At 32.5% G+C, this 13,754-nt stretch overlaps 1 protein-coding gene across 7 annotated transcripts in view; it reads left to right on the top strand.

The window, feature by feature from the left end:
• LOC123529008 (uncharacterized) overlaps positions 1-13,754 on the top strand; it is an 80,397-nt gene that overhangs the window by 30,787 nt on the left and 35,856 nt on the right. For 3 of the 7 annotated variants that reach the window (XR_008367361.1, XR_008367360.1, XM_053524703.1), the window contains exons 1-3: positions 2,985-3,260; positions 7,876-8,526; positions 13,291-13,401. Coding sequence is in view for 5 of the 7 variants with exons in the window: in XM_053524703.1 (XP_053380678.1) it covers positions 3,032-3,260; positions 7,876-8,526; positions 13,291-13,401 (991 nt within the window). In the remaining 2 variants the exon portion in view is untranslated. Of the gene's footprint in view, positions 1-2,982; positions 3,261-7,875; positions 8,527-13,290; positions 13,402-13,754 lie in introns of those variants that run through there. The other 4 variants (XM_053524707.1, XM_053524704.1, XM_053524705.1 and 1 more) reach the window with 4 other exon arrangements.

Raw genomic sequence — 13,754 nt, 5'->3', positions numbered from 1 at the left:
AGGGGTGTAGAGGGTGGACGTATTTTGTCATTTGCTGCTTTTAGGCGAGAAAAATGTTAGTTGCAGTTTAAGAAATGGAGATATTTGTGCTGAGGCCCTGTTTGAACCTTTAGTAGTGCATCAAAATAAAAATAAATAATTCAAGAAAATTTTACGACTTGAAATACGTTACGTCAGATTTTTAAATCAGCATGCCTTCAGATTTGACTAAAGAACATTTTTTCTTTCAAATTGATGTTTTGGTCATATTATGAACATTAGAAGATGAATTTTTGTTTCTAAACTAATTAAAAATTCCAAATCAAGAAGAAAATATGACCGCGTCGGGAATCGAACCCCGGACTGCCGCGTCAATAAAGACATTTTTCGTCGTCGTAACCAATAGCGTTATAGCTGATGTGGTAAATAATGACTTCGAAATATAGATATTTATACGCGAGACAGTTTACCTGAAGTAAAAGCGTGACAATCGCTTTTCGTTTTTCATCGTAAAAAGTAGTAAAAACAGCAAATTCTCATGTGTTTCCGTAACATAAAGTTTGTCAGTAATTAAGATTTCAAGTCTTCTTAAGAAATGTAGCATTTATTTCAAGATATCTAAAAAAATAGTGTTTTTCTTTTTTGTTGTCGAAACGATCTGGAGGCATGCCGCGTTAAGTTTTGGCTTTTAGCTTAAGATATGTTTTGTACTCAATGACGACAACTTTGTTTACACACATATTGATTGAAATGTAAAATGAATATCCCACAATGAGAAATAAAAGAAGTTACATCATTTTAGTTAATCATTTTGAAAGCGTATCTCAAATTCACATGATTTACTTATTAAGAAGCATTTCTCTGACTGTTCAGTAGAACTTTGCTGCAAATAATGTTTCACAAAGGGTCCTTGTCGTCATATGTAATTTTAGCATTTTATGGTAGTAGATACGTAATGATACTCTGCAATTTCAGTGTGATATTTATAGTTTAGCTTGGCTACAAGAACATTTTTCCCTGCGCCCTGCGCCACCGCTGATAGGTTTACATGAACATTGCTTTCCGTGAAAAGCTTATGGAAAATACGTAATATGCCGTTTTTCACTTTAAAACAAAACAAATAAAAACACGTTTTATTTATTGTTGCAAACAATGTAAGCGGATAACTTAAAATATTTACGTCGATTTACAACTTAAACTGTTTAGTAATAAACAACTTAAAAAAACGTAGGGGACTCTCATTTACAATTATATCAACAATAGTCATCTGCATTGAGTGCATTTATAAGTGGAAACTATTGATCGTAAAAGGTTGTACCTGTTTGATAAAGTTATAAAATCTTTAATAACTTTAAATATGTCAATTAAGATGTTTATAATACGTCTGCCATACCTGCTTTTATGTTATAAAGGATATATAAGGAGTTTTAAACATGGAACATTTAAATAACAGTCTCTCATATTTTCACCATGAATAAATGTTTGGATGATTTTATGTTAATGATATATACTGTATGCATCGTACGGCTAGCCAGGGGATCCATCAGCGCTGTTTAGACTGAGGTAAGCGGGCGGAACCGTAGAATTGAACTGCCAGGGGAGAAACCAAGAATTTTTGTGGTGCAATTTTAAAAGGTAGGAGGGGATGCCCTCGCCTTGTTTGCCAGGTACACCTTAAATCTCATAGTCTTGTGTATACATGTATTCGGTGTATACTTGACAATACATACCTGACACAAATGTCATTTTGAATATTTGTAAATCTCCAAATCAATGTATGACTCTTGTCATATACAATAAGAAAAATGGTTCAACTGTATGGCATTTGTTTATCGAAATGTTAGATGTTGAATAGGAAAAATACACACTTTATGTTGCAGTTAAATAATGTACATATACACAATATATTATTGCAATCGCAAAACTAAACGATTTACCTGTATAAACCTGTATAGCTAAATGATACAAAAAAGCATACAGGTTAATGTTTGATTCAAATTCATAGCGACGGCAAGGTAATTTCCATATTGAAATAAAGTCAGTCTTGTGAAAAGTGTTCTAAAGAAAAGGTTTTTTATTTCAAAAATAGATATTGTTTAAAGTACAACATAAACATATTGAGAAGGAACGATGTAAGTTCACAACACGCCAATACCAAATATAGCATGTCACATTGCAGCATGGACTAACGCAAGACAAATATGACTAATGAAGACGGTGTGAAATAAACATATGAGAAGCAACATACATATCGTAAGTAAATCAACAAAGAACTATGTAACCATATTGATATCATATATAGACATGGGCATGCTAAAATGTAAGATGCATTTTTAATTTTCTAAATGTTGCTGTCAGTTTGTCTGATAGAGACTTGCATTTATCATAAATCATTATGCAATTTTTGCCTCAGTACCGTTCCATACTAGTGGTAGAGAGCCCGTTTCGGTGCGGGGGTGGGGTGAAAATGGATTGCGGAGGTTTGTGGGATTTCGACAGCCTCTGTCTATTAAAGAGGACTCAGTACTTGCCCTTTGTATAAGGGCCCTGCTTTAGAGGAGCATCTGGCAGTAAATGTACTGTTGAGTATCAGTCACGTGTCTCGCGTGAGATTCCAGTGAGGCAGCACTATAAAGTTGGGTATTGTACTCAATGTCACAAATAAACACCGTCGTTTATATGACTTCAAAATGTTGAAAAGACGCTAAACACACACAACGCACACACGCACACACAAACGCACACACTTGCTCTTGCACACATGCACATACGTACGCAAACATGCACACACACACACACACGCACACGCACACGCACACACATACGGCTAAGTATGTTGTCACCACAGTAAATCTAAAACATCTTTAAAGATAAGGCACTCATTACATTATTTTTTTATAATCTAGTTTTCCTTATAAACTGAAATAAAAGTTAATCATTATGTATAAGTGTTTAACTGTTTCATCCGCCCACTTGATTAACATGCACGTATCGGTCCTTTATACACAAGTTACAGTTTTGAATGAGCTGTGTTATTAATCCGACGTAAAATATGGATAATAAAAGCCAGTATTGTTTCATAGCGGTAATGTTGTTTCTAAAACAGCCGTTTGTTTTTGGGGAGGACTGCAAGTGTGAGGGATTAGTCAATGTTTTTAAGAGTACAATGTCGAGGGAATTATTTGATTTGAAGATGGAGAACACTATGCTTCAAGCGAGGATGGATAAAATGGAGTCGATGCTTCAAGAAAAGTCTTCGTCAACATCGGCTCGGGGTTTGGGTAAATAGTTTTATGCTATGCATTCAAACCTACATATATAATTGAATTTAACATAAACAAACATTCGTGTAGGAATTATATCTATAAATGGTTCCCAATAGTTCATTACGTAATGGATATAAAAACTAAAATGATAGAACACATGTGCATCCTTAAAATATTTTTTACATTGTTTTGAACATATCAGTTTTGGTGCCATGAATAAATAACGCAGTGGATATGAGTTGGGCTCGCCTTGGTCAATCGACTTCACGTGCAGACACGATTTATTCGATATCATGCTAAGAATTTTCTGATATGAATAATGGCTTGCTGCCACATTGCAGGCGGAATTGAATCAAACAAGATTATTACCCCTAGCTATTAATATCGTTTCCGAGCGTAAGTTTAGTGTTTTATTGCCGTTTACATTCTCCTACATAGTTAAGGTTCGTGAAGTTAGTCCTAGAAAGAGGAAATAGAAGAACAATAATTCTGTATGGGAGACACGACCACAGTCACCATAGTTAAAATCTTATTTCGAATAAAGCCATCGTAAAGCAAAGGATTTAAGGTATTTATGAATAGAAAACGGGATGAAAGTTTCAAGACATTTCTTATGTTATGAAATCTGATGATTTTCGAAAGCACTACTGGATGCACATGCCATTAAAAGGGCCATGAAATTGGGCTTAATTTTTTCAAAGGTTTTTAACAGAGTTTTAACAGGTCACCATTAAAATTCATCCAATACTTCTTACTATTTAATGAGATGTTCATGACCATAGTTTTAATGCCATGCATTAAAAAGCCATGAAATAAGTATATTGAAACACTGGTAAAATATACCTTGTTAAAATGACTTTGATGGCCATGAAAAGCTGCTTAAAATAAACCATTAAAATAAATTAACAGGCCCCTTAAAACTCCATGAAAATTTTTAATTGGCATGAAATTAATGTACCATTAAAAAGTACCCCTTAATATTACATTAATTAGTAAGAACTAATGGGGCCATTAATTGTTTTAATACTCTGTTAATGGCCGTTAATTATTTAAAAAAATGATTAATGGTCTCATTAAATATGTCAGATTCAATTTTAATGGGTTCGTAATATTTTAAGGGTATATCAAATTAAGGGCCATGAAAATTTGCCATCAGAATTAGACATCTTAAGATAATCAACTTCATATTTATATTTTCCGTATTGATTTAAACTACGTATTACTACACATGTAATAGTATATATACATATGTACTGTTTTGTAAAATGCTAGAAGAATATTTGTTTCTTCTTTTTTCTCTCATTATTTTGTAATGTAAACACATGTAACAGACTCGTACAAACATTTGTCTTATTTTGTCATATGTTCATATGAAATGAGAAAATAAATGGATATTGTATTATATTGTGTTGTACTGAGAAGGGTTTACAGGTACCGGTTTAACGGATCAAGTGACCATGTGGGTAGTTTTAACTGTTCAACATTATAATATTGACAAACCTTCTGACCAAGTTTTTATTGGTACACCCATTTTCTTATACAAATGCTGATTATTTGGACAGGAAAAAAAACAAAACAAAAAACAGAAAAGCGGAATGCATCAATACGTATTTACCCTTACCAAAATAATGTAGATTGGTGTTATCAAATAAATCAATACGTTTTCATCCGACTTTCATTGAAATAAATCCGATTTTTTCTAGGAACACAGTTTGGCAAGCATTTGAAAAAAATGGCGTAACTGCATCAAGGGGAAATAACTTTAATGAAACTAAATATAACATCATGATATATTATAGACGGTGTGTGCGTAGTATGTATTTATTGTGATTAAAGTCCATTTTAGAACAATATGGTACTGGAATTATAAGCATTCAATGGGAATGCAAGTAAACAACCCCAAAAAAGAAAATATACGAATCGCATTTTACAAAGGATTTAATGGGCATCACATTGCTGTTAAGGGCCATTAAGTTTACTCTTAAATGAAATCGTACAGAACCTGAACATTTAATGGGCATTAAATCAAATTTAAGGGCCATGAATAATCCTGTTAAATTCAAAATATACAGAATTTCACTATTTTTTCAAAGCCATTAAATTTTTTAGCTACTTAACTCTATTTTTAATGGCTTGATTCATGGTCAAAAAAGGGTGTTTTCATGGTATTTTAACATGTAACCCATTAATATTGTAAAATCTGTTAAATAAAGTGATGCAAATATTAATGGGGTTAATTAACGGTTTTTCCTATTTTAATGGGTATTTTACAGGATTTTTTAAACCATGTTTAATGGTATGTGCATCCAGTAGTGAAGGATGGGACATAAGGTCAAAGTCAAGCATCTTACAGATCCTCTGATTGGTTAAATATGTATCCGGAATTCCGTGGTGTATTTTCCATGTAAAATGGTATCCCTTCGGTCTAATATGTGTTGAATGTGTTTGAAAACTATCCAGTTTTAAAACTAAAAAATTGCAAATCCATGATTTCTGGCTAAAATTATTTGGAATGATGTATTTTTAGATGATATGTATGTTTTACCAATGGAGCATTTTCATGAAAAATTAAAAAAAAGTCACTGCAGTATAATTTAGATAAACATGTTTGGCCTGATAAATGATATGAATATAAGCACTCTTGTACTTCAGTTGATAAAAAGTTGTATTGACAAGAACATATTTTGCAAAAATAAATAAGAAATGCTAGTTCATTGAATTATTATTACCTACCCTTGTCTATCTTGGTTGTGCAACAAAGGTATATTAAAATAGATGAATTTTAAAACTTACCAGGTTATTGAAATATTCAAATATTCATCAATACAAATGTAAAAGTTAACAAAGTATCGGAATCTAAAGAAATACTTCACTTTTTGAAAACTTTTCTATTAAATGGAGACAATTACATAATTTCATATAAAGTAATAAAAACACATTTCCAATAGGGATCTAAATCTGCGTAATCTACGTTTTTGTTCCTCAAATAAATATGTAACAGAATATATGTAGACTAAAAAATGCCATAATATGTTGCTCATATGCGATTGACCACCTTTTATACAAACCATATTGGAAGTAAGATCAACATTTTGCTTAATGGCGCAGTAGGTTGTGTGGATGGACAAGTAATTATTTTGGAATGATAATTTTGATGGTTCAAATCTTGCATCCGTCCTCTCTCTCGTGCGCGCTCTCTCTCTAGATTGTTGACTGTACGTAGCTAACGTTCTAGAACTTTAGCTTATTATAAAACAATAGAGAGAGAGAAGGAGAGAGAGAGAGAGAGAGAGAGAGAGAGAGAGAGAGAGAGAGATGCAAACATAAGATGATAATAGTGGTTTAATCAGGGCTGTTATATTTCGATCTTCTCAGATCATTCAGCACGACTTTTATGTCGTGTTATTGGTACTGTTTAGTTTCTCAACATGACCATTTCGGCCTGGGTGGTTCCAATACTCCCGCTCTCATAGCCTTGGGTATTGTATAATCACCGCTTGGATATGGTGCCTGCTTTTTAATTTTGTCTTTTGTTAGTTCCTGTGATACGCAGGCTCCATAACCTCAGATCCCCTTCCTAAATTCCAGTTTGTTTAGTTCTGCCCATTGTTTTTTCGTTTGGGGCAAACCCATTATTTTATCTGGGGACCAAACGCCGCTCATCGTGGAATTACACGCCTCAAACACGTGTATCATTGAAGGTTCCATGTTCACCGCCGTTTGAATACATCTGCGGATGTCTCTAAATTGCTTTTTGTACTTTTAGCATGTGTAAATGTTGAGTTCTACTCAACCCGGGCTAGAGGGCGTGGACGGTAGCATGCATTTCCATTACCGTCCATGAACAGGCTCAATCAAACCGAGCCTGCAACATTTTCGTTTTTGTCGTGTTGAGCGACCTGTGAAGTTTCCACTTTTCTTATTTTAAGTAATATTGAAATGGTTATGAGATATATGGTTGCGAATAATATACACAGTTCACATATTCTTTTAAACACGCCAATCTTTTCAATACGGAATTACGCGTCCGTAAGTATCAACAAATAATATGTTTTAGTGTCAAACAAACAAACAGCCGGAAATTTATACTTAATGAGTCATATTTATAATGGCAACACTTTGATATAATCATGTCATGTAGCACTTCTTCTTAATACACATAAAGCTATACAAATTTTGGCAAAATATGATACTCTGTGGTTGGATTAAGGAAAGATAATCATTTTGATTAGATTACCAATCAAATTATTTTACTTTGAAAATATGGGCGTATGTCGATTGCTCTCATAAGTATTCAATAGTTTATATTAACGACATAGATACGTATCTGCGCAATTTGTATTCATATCTATATCTTTTAATGAATAATTAATTGATAATTTACCAAGCATGGAAATCTGCCATTGAAATAAATGCAGATCGGTATTACATGTTTCGCCCTATACCGTTTGACATTGTCATTTGTTGAACGCGGTGTCCACAATGCGGCTGAAACGCTTTTGTTAAAGTACTCGTATTAAACGTCGCTAGGTGCATCTTTCAAGTCTATGTTCACTGACGTTCTATAACATAGCTGTCACAAAAAGAAAAAGGTTACTGTAATGATAAATGCGGCTCTCTAAATTTTCAGACACAGCACGGTTTGAAGGGTTTGAAAACAGACTGTCTTCGATTGAATCAAACAGACAACATACCATTAAGGTCCCTACTAATACATTAAAACTGCACAGCTTTATTGCTAAAGCTCTTCGATCAGAGAAAGAAAAAAGGATTCAAGCAGAATCAAATACGAGGAAGCACATGGAATTCTTCAATCAAAGTATTAGTGACTTGAAGATTAAAGTTGATTTCGTGCTGAACTCCAACCTAACGTACATTGTTAATGGCATAGAAAAGGTGGAACAAAAGATGTACGATGGTCTTGATCAAGTTAAAAACGACATCAGATATCTTCAATCAAATATTTCAGAACTGCAAAGTCAAAGTAATGCATTAAGTGACAAAGATATATCAGAACTAGGGCTCGACCTTGTTGCAATGAACAAAAGCGTTGCAACGGACATAGCGGAAATTGAACAGCGGATGTCTGATGGCTTCTTAAATGTTAAAAACAAGATCAAGACAATGCAAACAAAGGTGAAGAAACAGTACCAAGTAAATGTATTAATTGGTAAGAATGTTACAGCGTTTGAGACAGGCCTTTCTACGATTGATCAGGATGTCATGACGATGAAAGCTGATATAAAGAGATTGGAGAAACTATCACTTATTTCCTTAAAAGGTGAGCCTTTTAATTTCCATTTATGATTACAAAATCAACGATAAAGGTGTATCTTCGAGAGAGATGCATCAGTGACATTTAAGGAGGCGATATGTGTGCATAACGCGAACAGATTACAGTCTGTGGCGAATATTCCAAAAATGAATTTGTTAGAATTTTGTTTTGCTATAGTTTACTAAGTTGTGTTTTTAAAGTCTATTAATCCAGTAACCAAAATCCATTGGCAACATGTTTTATCACCATTATTTTGGCGGAGACCTTGACTTGAACCTGGCCGTCGTAAATTATAGTATTCTCCTATTTCTTGCTAAAATGTAGCGTATGTAATTTGTTTGGTTACATTAATGCTCATGTTAAACAAGTTCAAATAAAACGTAGTATCCTCTGAATTTTAGACAAAGATATATATATGATAAAAGAGAAATGTATCTCTTGCTACTTCTAGACAAAAAAGATTATTTTAAAGAAACTTAATCTAAAGCCACCATTATTTTCAAATAATATATCTTTATCACCAATTTTTATAAATGATAAATAAAATATAAAGTAAGGAAAAACGTAACATTTGAATTTTTCACTTTTCGATATATAAATTTCGTAAATAGTGAGTTTCTAATTATTGTATACTACTACTTTTTTTTTTTCGAAAAAAGCAATATCGTATTTATGTGAAATTATCGATAGTTATAACCTATTTGGTTGTTGATAAATAATAAAAGCGGTAGTAATATCCTGACATTTAAGACATTCTTACTCTATTGTGAAGCTAATAAATCAAATGCTGCTGTGGATCATACATTGTTTTATTTAAAAAATATTCAAATTGACTGAAATTAATAGGCAAAAATATTTTAATTGACTGAAATTAATAGAAAATACTACGAAGTAATGTACATTGTATATATAAACTGGTGTTACAAGTAAAAGTGTAGCTACAGCTATATTAATCTCTATCATCATACATTTTGGCGTGTTGTACTTTTATGGTTATCCATTTAAAACTTGATTATTTCCATATTCGTAAATTGTGTCGGTGTGAATTAAAACCATTAAAATAGTTCTTGAAGACTTATATACTTTATTTCTGTATGCTAAGCATAATAATTCATACTGACACTGTACAAATCGTATACTAATAGGGACATTCCGGTTTAAAATGTGAAGGAAAACCTAAAGTGATACTCCGGGCGGATATTATTCAATAAAGGGCATCTGGATATCTGGGTTTAACCATTGCCTTTCTGAATAGGGGTTGGACCAACATTAACTAGGGGCATGCAATTTACATTTCTTTACATTTCTATGCCATATAATGTTATATTGAACAAGCTTAACGCAAGTCATTATTTAGAAATAAGACGACGGTGACGATCGAAAATCCCGAAAACGAAAATGCCTATTTTTTTCTTTGCCGAATAATGTTCAGCATTTTCCCGCGCACATTTTCTTCAAATCTGGGGTCAATTAGCCAATGGAAAAGGGGTGAAACGTGAATAAATAAAATACCGAATAATAAGAAAAATAGAAAATGCCGATTGATTTCGCTTATTTGAAAAAAAGCCGAATAGTGAATTTCAACATTTTCTGAAGTTACAAGTGTCTTTTCAATACTTTTCAATACTCAAGCATGTAGCTCATCCATATACCAATTAGCATTGCAAGTATGGATGTTCTGTGTTGTTTACTCTTTTCAGAAATTTATCTGAAAAATTAATTATTCGGTATTTTATTTTTGATTTAGAAAAGGCGGGAAAAACACTAAAAAATATTTTCAGTTTTTGCCTCTCCTGAAAACCACCTTTTCATTTCTCGGGATTTTCGATCGACACCGTCGAAAGAGTTCTGTCAGAGAAGAACTGTTTGCTATTATATTTCCCTTTCTATTCTTGTTATATGGTTCCCGGCTTGTAGAACATATATGATTGTGCGAAATTAATATAACCTTGGATTCAAGTCTGTAGGATACTTGAATCCTTTTGAACTGTAAAATTAATGCTGAGTGGAACTTTAACTAGAACAAGATGTTCCCACTTTGTGTCTCTAACAATGGGGTTCTATAAAGGCGCTTTCCATGAGTATAAATTAAAGGAACCTCCGAAGCAGGACTACGAAATGGAACTAAAATATCAGATAAAAACTTTTTCAGTTAAACTAAGAGTCATATTATATTATATCCTGTGAATACAATTCGCTTAGTCGTTGCTCTCTGACATACAATTCACGGTAATGGCCATGTAAAGTAAGAATTATGACATCACTGTGCCCAAAATGACGCAGATGTTATTCAAATTGTTAGGTATTTTTGTTTGTAGTCCTATTTTTCAAAATGTTTTCATCAGTGCTAATGTTTCACCTAGTCCTTCCGCTTACCATTTCTTGGCACCACAAGTGGTCAACATAGCGATGACACCAAAGTATATTTTCTGATTTTTGTATTGCAGACTTCCCTCGTGCATATTGAATTTAGTTCAAAACAAAATTCATGACTGGGAAGAACACAGGTTTGCATGGCGGTATTAGATGCTTCTGCAGAAACATTTACATTACAGTTTGGCTTTTAACAGTGACAGCTTGACAATGTGTAATCCTACATGGAGTTTATTGAATTCCTTTCTCCTTTATTTATCAAGAAATAACCATCCAAATCAAATAAATGTAAATCAATGCTGCCCTTATTTGGGACAAATCTATCATTTTATCCAATAGTATCGCCATTTCTCATATTGTTGTTACAGCTGTGATATTTTAATCATGTATGTACCTGCTTTTCTGTGTAAGTTATATCATGGAAACAAAATCTGGCCTCATAAAAAGTTTTCTTCTTTAAGTGATGATGAGTAGAAGGAGGGCAACAAACTGATAACGTTCCATGTACCTATTACACCCAATTGTAATCGAAATCGACATTTCTTTACATCCGGGACTTTTGCCACACACTGTTATTCATAATTTATTAAATAAACGATATTTTGTTTAAGATAAGTATTTTAAACAAACAGTCATGTTATCATAAATATATATTGTTGTTTAACTTTTTAAAATTACAAGTTAAAAATCTCTAACGGTTTCACCATTAATTAAATCTTCAGGATAACGTTAATGACGTTGAAAAGTATATAAAATATGAAATAATGCATAAATTCCGTAAGGGTAGATTCTGCAAATATCTATATAAGTAGTAATTACTATTTCGCATTATATCAAAAGAATGACCCGATTTTACCATTTATTAAATTAGGGTAGTTCTGCACGTTTGGATCGAATTTTTTCTACAATGAAGAATTTGATTAAACTCTGATTTTTCAAAACTTAAGAATATACATAGAAAATTCAGCAAATAAAAAAAATAGGGTCGTGCGCTTGATTTTTTGCTATACTGGTTTGAAAAATTTGAACCTCACGCAATATTTCATAATGGGAGTCGTCTATGGGAAAATCATAACTTTCATAACATTTTCGAGAATAGAAACTTTTCTACAATGTAGATTTTCATGAAACTTCTCACAGTTTTAAATAAACACATGTTCTATAATTTGGTGAAATAAACTGTATAGGTCCGTGTGCTTATTTTTGAGATATTTGACCAAGATTAAAGCGAACCGGACATTTCATGCTAATTTTAAGACATCTGTTTGACTTTTTTACGTGCCATATGTTTTAATATCATATTTTGAAATACAGAAATAGTGCCATTGTAATAAATTTACTCATAGGTTTGGATTAAATCATAAAATTATTTTCATTTCCTTACGCCGAGTCCAGGCTTTATTCTACGCTTTCCGGATAATTGTCGTTACACCATCACTTCCGGTTTATCAAAAGTGCAGAGCTACCTTAATCTATACCAAGAAGATTTCCAACCGAAATTGTATTTGAAAGTTATATTTTGTAGGTGTTAATTTCAAGACGTAACTAAGACTATAAAACATTATGAATAGAAGTCTTCACCATTTAGACAAGTCTACTAATGTGTCGTACCAAGAACATAATTTTATTTGAAGATCATATCGAATATATAACCTATTTGAATATGGCAGTCACTTTGAAATTTATGATGACCGCTATACGAATGACCGTTGACAATAAAATTCTTAAAAAGCGAAACATAAACTTGCTATCTCAAAAAGCCTACCTATCGGGGAAAGTATATATTTTTCCAAGCACGCGCCATAAAGAGATATTCATGTTTTTCTCTAGGAAAAAACCTTGTCTAAAATAGTGTGCACTTAGGTGACGTTACATAGAACTGACTCTATTATGACGTCACAAACATAAAAATAATGTCAACAAATACCCAAAACGTAAACGTGATAAGAAATAAAAATGATGCAATATGTCTGCCTATGTAGAATGGCTGTTTTCCCAACCCTCGGGACAGCTTGGATTAAAAAAAAAAAACCTCGCTAGCGCTCGGTTTTCCATTTCACAATGTCCCTCGGGTAAGGAATTCCCCGTCTTACACAGGCAGACATTGAGATCCTTATAATCTCCGTTTTTCATTAAGAGGTGTTTTATCTAGCTGTATGACGATTGTCGAAATATAGAAAATTTAGACATGTCAATTGCACATAAGAAAAATGCACAAAATATTGTATTTTAAATTATTGGTTGGTATATTTTGTGTAAAGTTGCATGAAAAGAAAACCTAGCGTTCATAAATTTTATCATTTATGACTTCTTTTAAGTTATGTAAGAATTTGTCTTAATGTGATACCTATTTTCATTTTTGAAATCAATGTCAATATCATTTTTGTCTTTCAACAGCAAACAAATGTCCAGAGTTGCCAAGTATTAGGAATGGAGAAATATTCCAGAATACAAATGAAGGAGTTCGAAATATTTATGGAAGTGTGGCCGAATACACATGTAATATTGGTAAGTTGGCAACAATCTATCTGAATATTTCTACGTAATGTCTTATAATCTGTTTGTCTAAACTTGAGAAAATATAGAGCTCAAAGAGTTTTTCATCATGAATGTCCAAAGAAAGATCACATTTTTGACGTGTTCATATTGATCTCAATATTTAGGAAGACAATAAACTATTGATATATTTTCAGTTCAAATATATGTTACGCAGCAACATTTCTTCAAACCGTTAATATGTAATAACCAAATATCTTTGTTAACTTTATATTGCTAACTTTACAAATTTTCTTTCAGAATATATTTTATGTAACCCCAAGCTATAATTGTTTATCAACTATTATTGTTACAGACTTTGTTTT

Source organism: Mercenaria mercenaria, chromosome 15 (genome assembly GCF_021730395.1).
Source record: "Mercenaria mercenaria strain notata chromosome 15, MADL_Memer_1, whole genome shotgun sequence".
Lineage (NCBI taxonomy): Eukaryota > Metazoa > Mollusca > Bivalvia > Venerida > Veneridae > Mercenaria > Mercenaria mercenaria.
The sequence above is the reverse complement of the archived record's forward strand: the minus strand, read 5'-3'. Positions and strand labels throughout refer to the sequence as shown.